This window comes from Meleagris gallopavo, chromosome 5, assembly GCF_000146605.3.
Source record: "Meleagris gallopavo isolate NT-WF06-2002-E0010 breed Aviagen turkey brand Nicholas breeding stock chromosome 5, Turkey_5.1, whole genome shotgun sequence".
In the NCBI taxonomy this organism is placed as follows: Eukaryota; Metazoa; Chordata; class Aves; order Galliformes; family Phasianidae; genus Meleagris; species Meleagris gallopavo.
The window spans coordinates 49,148,796-49,166,816 of record NC_015015.2 but is presented as its reverse complement, the minus strand read 5'-3'; the positions used below and the strand labels follow the sequence as shown (position 1 = coordinate 49,166,816).

The 18,021-nt window shown below is 37.8% G+C and overlaps 1 protein-coding gene across 1 annotated transcript in view; it reads left to right on the top strand.

Annotated features, from left to right (window-relative positions):
- CDC42BPB (CDC42 binding protein kinase beta) overlaps positions 1 to 18,021 on the top strand; it is an 87,854-nt gene that overhangs the window by 58,139 nt on the left and 11,694 nt on the right. Inside the window, 15 exon segments of the mRNA XM_010711937.2 lie at positions 199 to 443; positions 618 to 723; positions 1,273 to 1,397; positions 2,376 to 2,481; positions 4,067 to 4,215; positions 4,790 to 4,884; positions 4,972 to 5,051; positions 7,677 to 7,766; positions 8,205 to 8,279; positions 8,680 to 8,785; positions 11,378 to 11,514; positions 12,071 to 12,210; positions 13,756 to 13,837; positions 16,947 to 17,163; positions 17,551 to 17,613. Coding sequence (XP_010710239.1) covers positions 199 to 443; positions 618 to 723; positions 1,273 to 1,397; positions 2,376 to 2,481; positions 4,067 to 4,215; positions 4,790 to 4,884; positions 4,972 to 5,051; positions 7,677 to 7,766; positions 8,205 to 8,279; positions 8,680 to 8,785; positions 11,378 to 11,514; positions 12,071 to 12,210; positions 13,756 to 13,837; positions 16,947 to 17,163; positions 17,551 to 17,613 — 1,816 coding nt within the window.

Genomic DNA, 18,021 nt, shown 5'->3' with positions numbered 1-18,021 from the left:
TTTTTTTTTAATAAACCTATGTGGTCCAAAGTTGGTCACTTAAGGAGCTAAACCCTTGAAGGCAGCTTTTGAGACATTAAGGACCTAAACAAAAATTTTCCAAAGTGTTGCAATGGGACAGTTCTTTTCAGATGATATTTCTAAAATACAAGGATTGTAGTCCCTTCCTGATGTGTTCTCTTCTCCACTCTTCTGCAGGTGAAGCAGGGGGGGCGGGCAGCAGGTGCCACACTAGAACATCAGCAGGAGCTTTCCAAAATGAAGGCTGAGCTGGAAAAGAAAATCTTATTCTATGAAGAGGAGCTGGTCCGGCGAGAAGCATCACATGTTCTAGAAGTAAAAAACGTGAAAAAGGAAGTACACGATTCAGAGAGCCATCAGCTTGCACTGCAGAAAGAGATCATGATACTAAAGGATAAATTAGAGAAAACGAAGCGAGAGAGGTAAGTTTTAGGGACATGATTGATAACCAAGGATTTCTTTTGTATGTGTGCTGCATTGTATAGGTAACAGCTCAGGATGTGTTTCACCTTAATTCTGTTTATGTTTTTCTGAAAATCCCACTCTACAGATTCTGCAGTCTTACTGTACATGTTTGTGTTTCTTGTCCTCCTTAGGCACAGTGAAATGGAGGAAGCAGTGGGATCAATGAAAGAGAAATACGAGCGTGAAAGATCTATGCTCTTGGAAGATAACAAAAAGCTAACAACAGAAAATGAGAAGGTAATTATTTTAGGAAACATTTTTTAGCAAAGCAAGAATTACATTTTGCTTTTCTGCAGTGTTGAAATAATGTTTTCATTGATCTGAACAGTACCAGTAAATGTTCAGGCAATATATAGTGAAACAAATGAAGTTCTGGCCATAGAAGTATCAGAGATCTGGCCAAGTAGTAGCTTTAGCATCTCAGTTACTGCACTTTGTAGAACCGATTCCTGCAACTCAGAGAGCACCACCTTCCAATTTCTGTGTGAAAACTTCACAGAGAGCAGAGCATTTACGATGCCAGCTTGTCTTCCTGATGGATTACAGTTAAGCCTCTTTCCTCTCCATAGCCCCTGTGCTTGCTTCCCTCTGCTCCACCTTTGCTTTGAATTGATTTGTATGAACTGGAAATGTGTTCTACTGTCAGGATCTGATCATGATCCAGTTCTGCAAAAATAATAAATGAAATACAATTTCCTGTGTTGTTTGTTCAAATGCTGTAAGTGTGTGGACATACACATTGATAAATGTATGTAACTCATGTAAAGGGGAAATCTTTTGTTTCAGCTTTGCTCCTTTGTGGACAAATTAACAGCACAGAACAGGCAGCTAGATGATGAGCTCCAAGACTTAGCAGCAAAGAAGGAGTCTGTTGCTCACTGGGAAGCTCAGATTGCAGAAATTATTCAGTGGTATGTATTGTTCAGAGATCCTGATAGCCACTTTCAGATTTTTTGAAATAATGATTGCAATCTTTTTTTATTTATAGCCAGGCCCTTTTTTGTCTGTCTGGGATCAACAAAAGCATGGTGCTTTGGAGTGATGATGAATTGTTTCTCTTTTGCTTTTGCAGAATAGCTGATTAATAAGATTTCTAAACGAAATTGTCAGATACTGTTAAGTGCAGAGGAGAGGGTTTGGTTGTCAACTTGCTTCAAACTCTTAAGTGGTTATTAAACCACAAAATTTAGAATATTCTGATAAGCCTTGTCAGGAGGATGGTCGTGATTTAAAGGTCCATGTTAACACAGACCCTGACTAGTTGTATGAGACACACACTTGCACTTAATTTGCACATCAGTCTTTCCTTCTTATTTCCTGGGTTAGCATGCAAGTATTTTCTGAATGCAAGACATTTGGTCACCTACATGTGTCTTCTGCTGGCTGAAATTGAGTGTTGCTGCAGCTGGAAATCGGTGGTTATAAATTAGATGAATGTCTATTTTCTGACTAATACTTAGTCTTGAAAAGGCATTTCAGCTACTGAGTAGAGAGGGAGGACAAGGTGTGGGGCTTCATAGTTTTTGTACTTGCCCTTCCAAATGTTATAGGAGGACTTTACAGTAGCCCTTATAAAAACCCAGCAAGCAATATGCAGATCATGTTACAAAAAAATAACAGAGAATCTCTGCAGAACTCTTCTTGATGGCAGGAGGAAAGCTTCGGTTTCCCTGGTAACTGCCACAATCAAGAGAAATCAAATACAAGAAAAACCTAAAGCAGGCAATATGAGCAATATTCAGTTTTCTCTGCTGGGAAAGTTTTTTATGCTCTCTCGATGTTTGCCACGTCCCTAAATCTGATGCAAACACTAATTATTTGGTAGTATAGCCTTTGTTGCTGTGATCCGTGAAACTGTTCACTGACGCCTTTTTGTAATTGCACAATAGGGTAAGTGATGAAAAGGATGCTCGTGGCTATCTCCAAGCATTAGCCTCCAAAATGACAGAAGAACTAGAATCTTTGAGAAGTTCCAGTCTGGGGTCACGAACACTGGTAAGAAAATAGCAAGCATTTGGCTGTTCTGGGGATGTCTAAGAAGCCAACAGTTTTAGTTTCAGCCACATTCTCAGTATCTGTTCAAAATCAGAGTTTTTTTCTATTAAATCCTCTGCTCTGCTAATTACATACTAGTTTTACCTATTGCTTGTTAAATTCATTTGGATCATGCAATCAGAATTTGATAATTACAGTGGTATTTCTTACTAACATCTACCATTAAAAACTGTTGCACAGTACAGAGTAGAAACAATAGATTAAACCCATAAAGGAGATTATAGAAATGTACCTCACCACAATAGATGCAAGAGAATAATTTTAATTGCCATTACAGTGACAAAATAAGTTTTCTCTTGTACAAATATTTTGAACAAGTTTTAACTGGTTGGTATTGTTACAAACTAGTGACTCATGAGAGCCTGTAGCTTTACGCACTGTAGGACAGTGAGACCTTGTGTCGTAGTCTCTCCCATGTAGTATTTGCATGGTTTCTCAAAAATAGAAGAGGTGAAACCCTCTCAAAGGCGTTCGGTTTCTAAGACAAAAGCATTGTTTTGCCTTGACAGGTATTAAATACCTACATAAAGAAAGGGAGAAACATTTGCAGCTGGCCATGGAAGCCCACACCCCTAGCAGTGCCAATCTGCACAGTCAGATGCCATGGAAAGAGTCAATCTGCTGCTGATTTATATAGATAAAAGTTACTCATCCCTTCTAAACCTATGAGTAGGAAAAAATAAGAGAAGGTTATGACTTTTTACAAGCTAACTTTTGTCTGCATCATAGAGAAATGATCATAACGTTGAGAGGTTTTATAAGAAGAAAGATTGGATCAAATGCAGTTGGCCCGGAATAAAGAATGCTGTCTGTTCTGTGTATTACAGCTGGTTTTGTAACTTCTGCAGAACCTGATCTAAGGTTAATTATTTCTCAACATCAATAAGGGCTCTCATTTTCATGAGTATTATTTGCATTTTCATCTGTGACTAGAGAGAATATCCATTTGGGAACACTGAAAATGTAGTCCACACTGAAAAATGCTTTGAAAAGCTTGGAAAACTAGCTTGTGGTGGTGAGGATTTGCATAGTGTACAATACTTAATGAACATATGAACTGTTTAGATGAAAGTCCCTAGGTATCCAGAATATCTCAAGACCCAAATTACTTCATTTTCTTCATGCTATGTTTTAGGTTATTATGTCTTACATAAACTATATACATTCATCTAAATTCCTAAAGTCCAGTATGTCACTGTGCACCTTCTGTACACTTTTGTAGTTTGGACAATGAAAGCTAGCCATTTTCAGTGGATTTTTTGCTTAACTGTCATACTCAGTGATCCAGCAATTTGATTTCAAGCATAGTATGTTAATGTTATAACCATTAAAAACAAGTGATGGTTACTTTGTTTTTACGAAATAAAATCTGGCTATTGGCTGATTTCTGTGTAGTGAGAGTAGTGTCCATAATTAATAAGAAGTGCGTTCTCTGAACCAGTGTGAAAGTTATTTTACGTCTCTGAACAACTATGGAAATATATTTAGACATCTGATATTAATATTCAATAACTTACTGCTACAGGATCCACTTTGGAAAGTGCGACGCAGTCAGAAGTTGGATATGTCAGCTAGGCTGGAATTACAGTCTGCCCTTGATGCTGAAATTCGTGCCAAACAACTAGTCCAAGAAGAGCTACGAAAAGTTAAAGATGCAAACATATCTTTTGAAAGGTAATAACTGCTTTGGTTATGCTTTAATGTGCTGCTCTAAATTACTATTCTTACTAATAGTAACAGCTTTTTTTCGAGTTCCCTTGTGCCCAGATTAGTGGACTTTGCTGGGTAGATCCTACTCTATAGACTGTGCGTTTCTAATGTTGCCAAATGAGAACTCTTAACACTTTTTCCAGTTAACTTTACACTGCTGTGAATATCTCAGGAATAAGATAGGGATCTTAGGCACCTGAGGTAAAAGGTATGGCTAACAGCAAATTGAAAGCAAAACCAGTTATTTTTTTAATAAACTAACTGGGAAGAAAAGACCAACCTAGTGTTATAATAATTACGTTTGGCAAATATTTGCAGTGGTAACAGGAATCTTAAGTGTAATTCTCACTATCTAGCCAAGTAGTGAGGTGCTAATTTAGGGGAAAAATAAGATCAATTAGCCTAGAAAAAATATATTTATCCCCTTCCTTCCCCCCTAAACCCCAAAAAACAAAACAACCAAAAAAAAAGTCTGAGGCAGGCATTCCTGACTTGGAAATACTTACAACTGTATTTTGATCTTATTTTGTTACATTAGTAAATTAAAGGAATCTGAAGCAAAAAACAGAGAATTGTTGGAAGAAATGGAAGGTTTAAGGAGAAAACTGGAAGAAAAATACAGAACAGATCCAGGTAATTGAAGTTGCTGTGTTTTAACAGAGTTCTAATGCAGTGTTTGATATTGCATTTTAGCTAAGGCTATTCTGTTTTTGGTTTCAGGTCTCAAACTTCCAGACTTTCAGGATTCCATTTTTGAATATTTCAACACCTCTCCTCTTGCACGTGATCTGACCTTCAGAGTGAGTTATTACGTAAACTATGAAGATGTGATAGCTGAGCTGTATTTTTATTACCTAAAAGTAACGCTTGGGCCCTACGTAACAAATTTGTAACTGGTTTGTTAGTCAAGTTAGTGTGTTGTAGAATTGAACGACCAGCAAACGTCAGATTAATTGGCATTTTGAAGAGAAGCTGCCACCTTTAGGAAATATTCCCATAAGCTCACATTACATATTTTTCATTCTATTTTCTGTAAGTCAGTCTCAAGCCTGAATACTATACATTCAGATTGTTTTAGAAAGGCTGGCACAGCTTATTACAAATAAGGGATTAAATACTTTGGAGTTGGAAGATGCTAGTTAACATTTAAAAAACAAAACATGTATTCACACAGTTCAAACAGTGCTTAAACAAATACATAAAGTTGTTGGCTCCAGGTCTTTGTGGGGTGGTCAGAGTAGGAGGGACTGGGAAGAGAATCAGAGGACCCACAGATGATGGTACTATAAGTTCATTGTGACACACCCTCTGATCTTTAGAAAACTAATCATACACAGAGCAGCTCCAAGTGGGCGTTTTGCTTAGAAAAAATTGTGCATTCCCCAAGGAAGCAGCTGTTAAATGCAACACAGAATCACATCTCCTTATTTCATGAACTCCTGATCCTTGAAGATTTGAGGGTTGTTTTTTTTTTTCCTTTTTGCAAAACAAAACACATTGCCAGTTCAGGATAAAGCTACGAGCTGTATTTGGAAAGAATGATCTGTTATGTTTATGGAGCTGAGTTAAGAGAGCTGAGATTAAAACCTAATCAGTCTGGTGAGATAATATATGTGAAATTTGTACACTCTCTGTCGTTTTTCAAATTCTTATTGGTGCCAAAAAAGAGCCCGTGGACATGCTGTGATATTTGCATGTGTGTACTTTGTGTCTGTGCTGTTCTCAGTTAGAAAACATCCACGCTGGCTTTCTTGCTTAAGCAGTGAGATGAGCTACGTGGATGAGGTGAAGAGAGAGAAACATTACTTACATACACTACAATCTGGATAGCTTTTATCTACCAACCTTGGTATTGCTTTATAAATCACTAAACACACTTAAAATAGTAATGTAGAACATCAAGATGGTAACTACTAAAGATCCAGTCTACAGACCCAGCAATAAATGCATACTCACTGATTGAATGCAAGTGGCATTTTTTGATGAATTACATTAAAATTTCTGATACAGTACTTAGTAACTTCCATTAGCAGTTTTTTTTCACATGTACATTTAAGGATTGTCTGTGTCGTCTGCTCTGGGTTAGTTTAGTTTGAATGAATATCATCGGGCCACATAAAACATTTTATTTAGCTAGCCTGCTAGTATTCCATCTGAAGTTTTTCTGTGGGTGATAAGTGATCGTTTTTATCCCTCATATCTGTTACAACAAAGGATTCTGTTTCTTCCTCGTCTACATCTTCTCTGCTAGCCTTTTGGGAAGAAGTAAGTTCTTGCTAGTAGTTTTGTCTCCTTATTTTGTTGTGACCTATCATAGTAAAAATGGCCTTCTAAAACTAGATGTTGCTTCCTTAGCATCTCTATAATTTAATCCACTAAATAGAGCTAGTTTAGTTTTCTTTTAATACGTTTTTACAGGCTTATTATTTTAGATTTTGACTGTCTATATGGTTAAAGCTGAATCACGCCTAGCATTTTTAAATTGTTCATATTGCATAATGGTATAATTTGATCTTCGTGGCCCAGCCCTACAAATCAATTTGTAACAAACAAAAAAATAACAAATACCCAAATCTATTTAGTGAGCTAACTGAATCTGAGTGATCTTCCTGTTGAAACTAGCTGGGAAGTGAGTGATTCATTACTCATTGCCTTTAGTGCTAATTACATCATTAATGTGAAGTCTAATCTGATGTTTGTTAACCGTGATTTCCATGATGTCCTCAGAGTACAGTAATACAGCACCCTGCTTCCACACCCAGCTTCTTTAGCTCTGGAATTGTAGCATACTTCCCCCTTGTGCTGGCAATTAGTAGTTGCTAATGTAAGTGTGAAATTAAGAGAGAGCTTCTAACGGGTGCTAGTCTTAGATTTTAGTGAAACGTAGGACAGTGTGATTAAGACAACGTGATTATTTTTAATTATCAAAGTGGAAATAGGATGAGTAATCATTTTTTAAAAAACTACTTAGTTTTAAAAACCTTGTGTAGTATTACTCAAAGAATTTTTCTTGTGGCTGCTGTGTGCTAGAAAAATCTTAGCGTAGCATAAGCTACCATGAGAAATGAGCTGTTTTATGGATTACTGCCAAGCTTCTCAGACACCATTCCTACCTGCCTGCAAGAGAATCAACACAGTCTTTCTGGGAAAAGCAGACTATTAGAGTATTTATGCTGCCTACTACTGGGTTTTGCATATCTCAGTGCTTCCAGCTTTACAGCTTTTCCATCAGGTGGCAGGGTTTGTTTTGAGGAAGGATTTTTTAAGAGTATAAAATCATTAGATGCATGCATACAGAAATGAACAAAGTTATTTCTGCAGTGAGCTGTTCATTGTAGCTACTTTGAACTTCCATTCTGTTGGCCTAAGGACACTTCATCATGTCTGTGGTATCTAATCTAACATGTTTGCTGTCACTTTTGCAGACTGGCTCCATTAGCGAGCAGGAAACACAGGGTCCCAAATCAGAAGTTTCACCATCTACTTCAGTTGTAACTGCAGAGCAGCAACAAGAAGTAAGGGAACCATTATTCTACTCTGAAGAGTAATGCAGTGGAAAGTGTCTCTGTCTTGTTCATTATCAGTATATATTGCAGCTTTTGTATGAATAGGCAAAATTGAATGTTGCTTATGTGTAACATGGCAGTGTTAATTGCATCTGCTTTGAGAACAGTTGCAAATGTGAAACCTTTTTACTGGCTCTGTGTATATGTTGATGTACCTCATTTTCGTATGTTTTCTGTACCGCTGCTTGCTTGTTAGTGTGCAGGCTTTCCTGTGAGTGCTTTAGAACACAATCTGTTTCTACTAAATCAGAATTGCAATGTTTCTGACAAATTTTTGATAATTTTCAAAAAAGAAAAAAACCCAGAAAACAATAAGCTTTGCCACCCCAACCTTAAAACAAATTCTTGAACCCTCATTTTGCTCAATTACAGTTTTTTGTGATTCAGGAACCAATTCGGCTTCAGAGGATGCCTGCTGCTCCTTCCCCCACCATTCAGTCCATTTCTCTAGCTGTACCAAAGGTAGGGGGACTGTGCTAACCATATTCTGAACTAAGGAAGAATTACCATTTGTTAATTAGCCATCTGTGTTTGTCCTGTTTGGGTTTGTCGTGTGTTGTTTCTTTGTTAGGTCTCTGTTTTTTTTTTTTTATTCAGGTATTACCAAATGCAAATTGATGGGTTTTGATTTGTCAAAAGGGATGGCAGAATAAATAGAGGATTTGGCTCAAATGTCTTCTACGACTTGAACTAAAAAATGTTACTGTTATCTTGCAGCACCTCTTACAAGATGCAGTTACTTAAAAGCTCAGATTTCATAACACAGACTGATGTATTGGAAGGGGAGGGGGAATGGGCATGCTTTCATTTTATAAGTTGAAAAGTTGTTTTCTTTTGTTTATCCCGAATGTATCTTTTACAGCCTAAAGCTCACCAGCTCAATATCAAGTCATTTACAAGCCCTACTCAGTGCAGTCATTGCACCTCACTTATGGTGGGATTGGTTCGACAAGGTTATGCCTGTGATGGTGAGTCACTCAGCCTTTCTGCTTTTTCTGCAAGTTGTCTCCTTCGTCCCCCCCAAAAATTTTCTGAAAACACTAATGTATTTTAAAGCAATTATTTCCTTGGGAAGGGAGTGAAAGAGAGAGGAGCAGCTACCATTGAATGCTTCTCCTTTTCTTTCTTTTGTATCAGCATCAGACTTTTAAATTCAAAGAACGCCTTAGACTATTACACAGAAGTACAGAATGGCCAGGGTTGGAAGGAACTTCAAGGATCGTGAATCTCCAACCCTCCTTCCACATGCAGGGCCACCAACCTCCCCATTTAATACTAGACCAGGCTGCCCAGGGCCCCATCTAATCTGGCCTCCAGGGATGGGGCAGCCTGTTCCAGCACCTCACCACTCTCTCTGTAAAGAACTTCTCCCTGACATCCAACCTAAATCTTCCCTCCCTCAACTTAAAACCATCTCCCCTTGTCCTGCTGTTACCATTGCTACCATTAGTGCTGTTAGATGTAGTGTGAGTTGAGCGCAGGCCAGATGTGTTTTCTGTCTGTATAGTGAAGCAAAAAAGACTTTAGGAATGCACTGATAGCATACAAATCTTAATTATAAATCCTGTGCTTTGGGAAGAGTATGCACTAATCTTTTTTTTGCCTATAGCCTGCCTCACTGTCAATTGAGCCTATTTAAAATGCTTTCTGTGATTCATGTGTACCACTGAGTTCCATGTTTGAGTATTTGGAGGTCATTTTGTTTGAAAATACTTCTCTTGTATTGTATGCAACTTGGTGAGACACATCAAGTCAGAGACTGTTCCACACATCTTTTCAAAATACTACAATATAGTTTTATTGTATTTTTTTGCCCAGCTTAGTTTTTGCTCTTACACCCTCTCCACACCTCCAGCATCACACTCAGATGGCATCATCTGCCCTTCAGGGCTTCTTTCCTGACAGGTCTTCCAGCAATTCTTCTTCCCAAAGAGCATCTGCAGTTCTGCCAGCTCTTGCCCTGGGGCAGACTTTTGTCTCCTGTTGGCAGTTCAGATTTCTTTTTTTGCATCTCTTCCTGCAAGTTTTAAACTGTCTTTCCTCCCCCCACACTCCCTTAGTGTTTCAGCATCTCTTCTTTTTGCATGTGAGCAGAGCATCATTAGTGCAGTGTTTGCCTCTTCTGCTCCAAGTCTTGATAGCTACAGAAAAAAAACTACAGGAATCACTTTGACATAAGAATAGAGATGACTCCAGCAGAACAAAAGTTCCACCCCCAATCACTTGCTTTTCCCAATTCTTTCTCTTTTCTAATGCTGGAGACTTTGGTAAAATATAGCTGTACTTTCAGAGGCCTATGAAACTGGCCCTGTACTGCACCTAATGTACCTTGATTTGCACAGTCCCACCAATTATGATGCCTTCTGAATGAGCTGAATGCATTATCTAGTCATGAGCAACACCTGCAGAGCTTTGTGTGCATGACTTGCACACAAGCCAGCAGGCTGTCCTGGGCTACCCACTCTCCTGCGTGTTCCCAGTGGCATTGTGAGATAGAGGTTTGTAGACCAGCCTGTAGTTCTAGCAGAAGCATGCTGCTCCCATCTACCATATGTTCCTGGGCTCTTTTGACCCTTCCTAATTACAAGACTAGATGTGCACAGAGTATCTGACAAATGTCTGCATCTGAGAATATGGTGAGGAAGAAGCATGACAGTGCCATGTCTCTGTCCTCCTTCCTGTACCTAGAGGTAGGAACACAATGACAAACAAGACTAAATCTATGGAAAGACCTGACTCCTATACTGTGGGTCATGTACCTCTCCATAACATGTTAATTCATTCTGCAGTTCTGGAAGTCTGTCTTAAGTGAAATGTCATGCATTCTGTGATTTTAAATGTAGTGCTTCTGTATGAAGTACTCTATAGACAGGAGATCATTGTTCCTTGCTGGTGCAGGACAAAGTGGAGTGAATGATAAGAAAGAATGTAGTGATCAGTATAGCATATGTTTGCTCCTTACTTTAGCTCTGAAATGTATTTATGCCTTTTCACATCATCCTGAATTTCAGCCGTTGTCCCCTAGTTTCTGCTTTGTTACACCTTCACGTCTATTGCCTATGTTTATTGCTTTTAGCCTTTCTATTTTTTGGAGGTTTAGTTTTACTTTATTTTTGTAACTTTAGACTTTCTTGCATACTAACATCAAATTGAAAACCTGTTATCTTTATCTTGTTTCCTACCCAATCATTTGTATTCTTCCTTTATTAATACACATTCTCTCCTGTAGTTGAGCTGGTTGCTGCTTAGCAGTTCCAGGACTGACCATATCCTTCTCCTTCTGGAAAATGCTTCTATAGGCAGCATTGAGATGTGAAGTCACTTGCTGCCTTTTATGGAAATCATAGGTTGAAAACAGAAAATAAAAGCACTTTGGAGAGTCTTGTAAAGCATCTAAGTGTGCTCACTCCTTTAGCATGGTGAACTCTTGTTATGTTTGACTGGCAATTTCACTGTAGTTAATCAATTTTCTTCTTGTAAGAGTAGATAAACTGCATTAATCTCCTGTTATGGTTCACTCATACACATGTTTCACTGTGGATTTTCTCTTTTGTATTTAGTGTGTTCGTTTGCATGCCATGTTTCCTGCAAGGACAGCGCTCCTCAGGTCTGCCCTATTCCACCTGAGCAAGCCAAAAGGCCTCTTGGTGTGGATGTGCAAAGAGGAATAGGAACTGCCTATAAAGGTTATGTCAAGGTAATAGTCATTTGTTCTTGGACAAGAGAACAGCAGCATACTTTACTTACAGCTGTGCAGCTAAATTGTGCTAAAGCCATAAGCCATAAGACTTTAGGTCTGTATAACTTATTTAACATTAGTTGTTTTAGATGTAGAAGAAGGGTTGTTTTTACTGCAAGAGCTGAAGGTTAGTAGCTAAAATTTTAATAGGTGCTAAGGAAGGAAAAAAAAAAAGAAGGAAAAAAACCCAGTGCATTCCTTTGAAGAAGAATTTCTGTCATAGTTGATGCAAACATAATATAAAAGGTAAACTGCCTGACTGCTTTGGCATTTGTGTATTATACAGGCCACATTGTTTATCCTAAAGCTACTAAACATACTTATTATACTGTAACAGAGAATGTAAGAGCTTAAGGAAGGAGAAATGTTTGCTCAATTACTTGATTTTCACTCCATTTTAAAGAGCAAGTAAAATGTGTTGTAATCCATTGATTATAGTTTATCTAAATGTCCCTGCTTTCTGTGTCTGCTGCATGTGCTTACACTTAATAAACAATTAGTTACTTCTGCACAGGTTCCAAAGCCTACAGGAGTCAAGAAAGGGTGGCAGAGAGCCTATGCAGTTGTCTGTGACTGTAAACTTTTCTTATATGATGTGCCTGAAGGAAAATCCACCCAGCCTGGAGTTGTTGCAAGTCAAGTCCTGGATCTCAGGTTTGTGTTACTATGATAGAGGAGAAATCCTGTTTTTTGTTGTTTGTTTTTTTTTCCCCTAACAAGAGTATTTAAATATGCTAATAATAAGAAACTTTTGGTTCATAGAAACTCTGCCTTGAAGAAGATATTATTTTCTGAGTATAGATGCCAGCTAAGTTTAGACTGAAAGAAGTGGCTCAAAAACAGTGAGTCACTTGAGTGACTTCTGAGAAGGCACAAGTATCAGAGTATTAGCGTGCTGCTTCCTGGAATTTCATATGCCCAAATGGAAAACAAGTGTACTTGGTTCTTCTGCTGCATCCCCACCTAAACAATGAGTCAGATTGTCACACAGTCAGTAATTTCAGGAAAGTTAGGAAGACTGAAGCAGCCTTCAGATAAGCATCAGCTAATTGACCATGCTGATGCCTCTGACTCTGCCTTCTCACAGGAGTCATTTTTTCATGGTGAGCCACTTGTAACACTGAACACTGTATGCAAAAGTTCTGAGACTTGCATTCATCAGAGTAACAAAAAAGTTTTAAAATTTAAATTTACAGAAATATCAACTGTAGTAACTTATAATTTTACAACACAGTGTTGAATATAAAGTTTGCATTCCCAAGCATGTTGATTTATATGTTTTCCCAGACAGTAGTACCGTGGGATTACATCAGTACTGCTGCTCTGCTCTCAAGTTTATTCTCTGAGTATCATCAATGTCAGTTCTCTGACATGCTGGCAGCAGAAGTGCAGATCTATTGAAAATAGCAGCATTCTCATCAGTACATTGCTTGAAGCAACTTAGCCAGATATTATACTGACTGTAGTATGCCTTATCTGTTTATTGTAGCTGCCTCTTTGAATCTGTCTTCTGAAGACTCTTAGATGTTTTAATAGACACTAACTAGCACGGCTGTGAATTCTAGGGCAAGTTTTGTGGCATTAATGTCAGCTTTGCACTAAAATTGGCAATTATGATGATCAAGTTGGTCAAAATGCAGTTAAAAAGGCTTGTGTGGACAAGCCCTCTGGGGTGGAGCGTCCTGAAATGCAAAAGTTGTTCCGATGTCTGTTTATTTTACTGTAATAGAGAATAAAATCTAGCTGTTTTGAAAACCCTTATTTGAATCCCACAAACTATAATTATGTTGCCAAGAGCTTTTTATGTGATTTTTCTTTTTTTTCAAAGGCCCTTCTCTTGCTACACATTGAGGTATGAATTATTCATTTCTAATGTGTCTGCTGGGCTGGAAGAGCAATATTCTTGCTGCTAATTGTAGAATAGGTGTGGCTGGTAAAAGCAGAACTACACAAAGCCAGCCCACTTAACTTCAGGTGTACTTAGTTACATGTACGAACGCTGTAGAGCCATAATTAAAGCTTGTGAGTTGTTTAGGTAAAGGGGAGTCATAGCATAACAAATAAGTGATCCCAGTTGTGACCTCTGTGCAGTGTTAAGAGATTGCAGCCTAATGAAAACAGTGTGATATCAGTTAGATTTTGCTGAATACGTTTGTCTGTGCATGTACATGATTCTCTTGTTCTCTTTTTTTTTACTAGAGATGAAGATTTTTCTGTGAGCTCTGTCCTAGCACCAGATGTAATACATGCAACTCGTAAAGACATCCCTTGTATATTCAGGGTATGGCTATCCATTTACTGTTAAAGATAATACAAATTGAACACTGGTATTCTATTTTCATAGTGAAGTATGTCATCCACATTTAATGTTTATTAAGCTATGCAAATTCTGTTTTCCCTGAATGCAAAAGTATAAAAGGTGTAGAAATGTGCTGTGTATAAAACTAATATGATATTCCTCCTACTGAATTAAAAAGAATGAAGTTCTCTTCCTTTTGGTGCTTCCTTCCATATAAAGTTGTCCTTTTTTTTTTTTTTTTCCTTTTTACTTAGAATTCAATTCTTTTAGTGTATTTTTGTATCCTCTTCCATTGGCATTACTGGATCCTGTTTTTCTCTTCTTGGCTTTGGAGTGCTCTAGCTTTGAGAATTGATGCTGTAACAAATTAGACTGAAGCTGAATTTTACTTGCTGATTTTGATTTACCATATGTTGTCTTAAGTAAAAAAGTACATTAGAAACTTATTTCCTCAATTTCAAATGTAAGTATAGTAGGAATTATGAAAACAAGATAAAATAATTAGCTTAGTTATGAATTTATCTCTGCTGTTCTATCTGAATGCTGTGTTTAGTTTTAAATAAGAGAAAACCTTCCTAGATTTTCTGTGAAATCTTTCACTTAATGTGGAATTTTAAAATGTGGGGAAGTGTATGTTATAATAGCCAATATCTATAATTCTTTGCATTTCAATAAGAAACTCTCACTGTTTTCAGCATCCTCTAAACCTCAGTCATTTGGATCAAATCAGTGGAGCATGGAAGCCAAAGAGCTGAGAGTCACATGCAGTGCCAGTGACTTGGTCCTGTAGAGTTTTTTTTAGATAAGATCTTGGCTACTTGATTTCTACATTCATTTTGCTTTTCTGCTTTTTTTTTTTCGGTTGAAATACTTTCTGCCTTACATTTTCATCCTTTACTTCACTACTACCTTCTTTTTCCTCTTACTAAATTGTATTTTATTTATTCACATCTGCCTTCTGTCTTTCACATTGGAGAGGTTTGGTTGCTTCATTTAAGAAAAAGGCACTTATGCAGTTTAGCTTGCTTGACTTTCTGCTTTTTTCAAGTAGTCCCAGTATTGAAATATTTGTGTGGACGACGAAATGCCTTGTGTTTAACCAGCTTATCCCCTACATTAAAGAAATTTGATGAATTAACTAAAACTCTGGTATGTGAGACTATCTCATTAGATATCCTTTTGACAGGGACCAGAGAAGATGCTGGTCCACTTTTTTTCTTAGTTCTTCAAAAAGGGAGTCCCTATAGCTGGAAGCCAGTGATATAGAATCATAGAATCCTTAAGTTTGGAAGGGACCTTTAAAGACTGTCTAGTCCAACTCCCCTGCAATGAACAAGGACATGCATAGCTAGATCAGGTTGCCCAGGGCCTGATCCAGCCTTGCCTTGGTAGTCTCCAACCACTACACTAGGTAACCTTTTCCAGTGCCTCATCACCCTCACTGCAAACACCCTCTCCTGCAAGAGAAGCAGTTTTTGTAGCTTCATTTGATTCATCCTGAACATCGTCTCCTAGATCTGCACATTACTGACATAATGTTGTAGAATAGCCTGTACAAAACAGTTAAGGTGGTTACTTTACATCATTTGTATAGAATATGGCCTCTTTCTTTTGTGTGTTATTTCACACAACACGCGATGATATTGGTGATGTACCAGAAGGAGATTTTTATTTCTTTTGGATTGTCTATTACCAGAAAGGAAAACCAAGATGATGCTAAACTCCCAAATATTGCCACCTCTGACTCCCCATGAAATTGAGAAAGAAATGCTCAAACTCCAACCATCTCTCCTTGATAACTGTTTTGTAAACCAGATGTTAGGCTGTTGTAGCATCCAGACATTGCAGTCTAGATGAACGCATCCATCTCTAGTGGAGATGCTGTTATGATACTGGATCTTATTTTCTCTTATTTTCTCACCAAGGCATATAGACTGAAGATGTTTAATTCTATGTACAGATAGCCTTCAGTCTTGTCTCCTTCTTTTTTTTTCTTTTTTTTTTTAACCTTTTGCTGCTTTTTTTTCTGTTGTTATTCTGCCAGTCTGCTGTAAAGGCTGATACTGACTGTTGTGCTGTCTGTGTCTGAAGACGTAGTTCTCATGATCTCTCAGCTCCTACAGACTCTTCGTAAGGGTGCAAAACTAACATTAAGACATTAGACATGAGGAAGAACTTCTTTCTCACAGGGAGTGGTCAGGCACTGGAATGGCCTGGCCAGGGAGGTGGTGGAGTCGCCGCCGTCCCTGGCAGTGAGAGACATCTGGATGAGGAGCTATGAGATATGGTTTAGTGCTTGTGGTAGCAATGGTAGTGGGAGGATGGTTGGACTAGATGATCTTGCAATCCTATGATTCTATGACTGAGTTGATGCATACAGAAAGTTCCTGGATGGTTCTCTTATTCAGAACGTGATCTGCTTTGAGGCCTGTAGGATGATTTCCCTGAAAGTTAATTGAAGCTGTTTTGATTTTTGTTCAGTATTTCATTTACAGAAGATTGTTTTCTTTCAGGCCTTTAATGCAGATACAATTTGCACTTCTCTCCAGACAAATATTTTAAAAATTAAGTAGCAAAATCAAAATCTAGAACTAATAGTAATGCCATTGGGTTTAAAATGCCTCTGATACTGAAAGCACGTTTCTTTATCAGTAAGTTATTAGAAATCGATGGGGGAAAATGCTGGGACAAATTATTGCATGCATCTAAAATTCCATTTCAGAGCAGGAAAGAGCCTTTTGCTTGCATGCATTGATTCATGTGGGAAAGGAATGTAGGATTCCTTGCCCATATTTTAGGATTCAGAATGATTAAGCAAGACTGAGTGTTTTTAAACAAAACCGCTGAACCTTGTGCATTTTTTCAAAGTGCTGTGGCCATATTAGGCATGTGCTGCATTGCATACCACTTAGGTATGTTATGGCATTTTATGTTCACAGTTCTGGGAAGCATTTAATACTGACAAAGTGGCCACTTCATAAGTCAGAGTAGTATTGACAAAGTAATCAGCTCATTTATGGATAACAATAAAATAATGGCAAAAAGGACTCTTATTACTGTTACTAATTTTATTTTCTCTGTCTCTTAAAAGGTGACAGCTTCTCTCCTAGGTTTGCCTTCAAAGTCTTGTTCTCTACTGATCCTGACAGAAAATGAGAATGAGAAGAGAAAGTGGGTTGGAATTCTAGAAGGGTTGCAATCTATCCTGCACAAAAACAGACTGAAAAACCAGGTCGTGCATATTCCACAAGAAGCTTATGACAGTACACTGCCTCTTATTAAAGCAAGTTTAGCTGCTGCTATTGTAGGTATGTTTGTTTTAGCTTTTATAAGTGTGTGAGAGTTGCTGAAGCTTTTAGGTGGGCTTCTGTAATAAGAATGCTGATGCTTCGAATTCCTCAGATGAATATCTCAATAGGAAGGTATGGGGAAAAGTGCTAATCTTACCCTGGTTATTTGGATTTCTCCATCCTCTTGGGGTAAATAGTGATTGCTGAGCAGACTGTTTTAGCAATACAGCATATATACATTACACAGCGTGCTTTTGACAAGCTACATAATCTAAGCAAAATTGATTTACTGTTGAAAATCTTTGTCCAGAAATGTTTCCAGTGTTCAAAGAAAGCAGTCTCTTTTAAAGATATGATAAAATATAGATATACTAATAGCCTTTTTTTTTCCCCTTCCTGGTTTAGATCGAGATAGAATAGCAATTGGTTCAGAAGAAGGACTGTATGTGATAGAAGTGACCCGTGACGGTAAGTTAGGCCATAATGAATGCAGTAATTATATACAGAACAGTGAGCTCCATAACTTTCAGTGCTGTTTTAATGTAGGTTATACAACAGCCCTTCAAGTACAGTAAGTATCAAAAGCACTCATTTAATTGACGAGAATGAAAAATGAATGTGAGATATAAACACTAATTTGTTCATTATCATTATATTCAGTTGACTGGCTGAAATTAAAGAGAGAGGTTACTGGGCACACTCTGACACATTCTCACCTTAACTGTGTTCCCACAGTAGACAGCAAAACACTTCAGTAGTCAGAGCACACATAGCAGCAGTTGATGCACAGTGAATTATCAGGCACTTATTAAATAGAATTTGAACTGAGAGAAATGTGGCATGGAAACTTGTGCAACATGCACCATCAGAGGACTG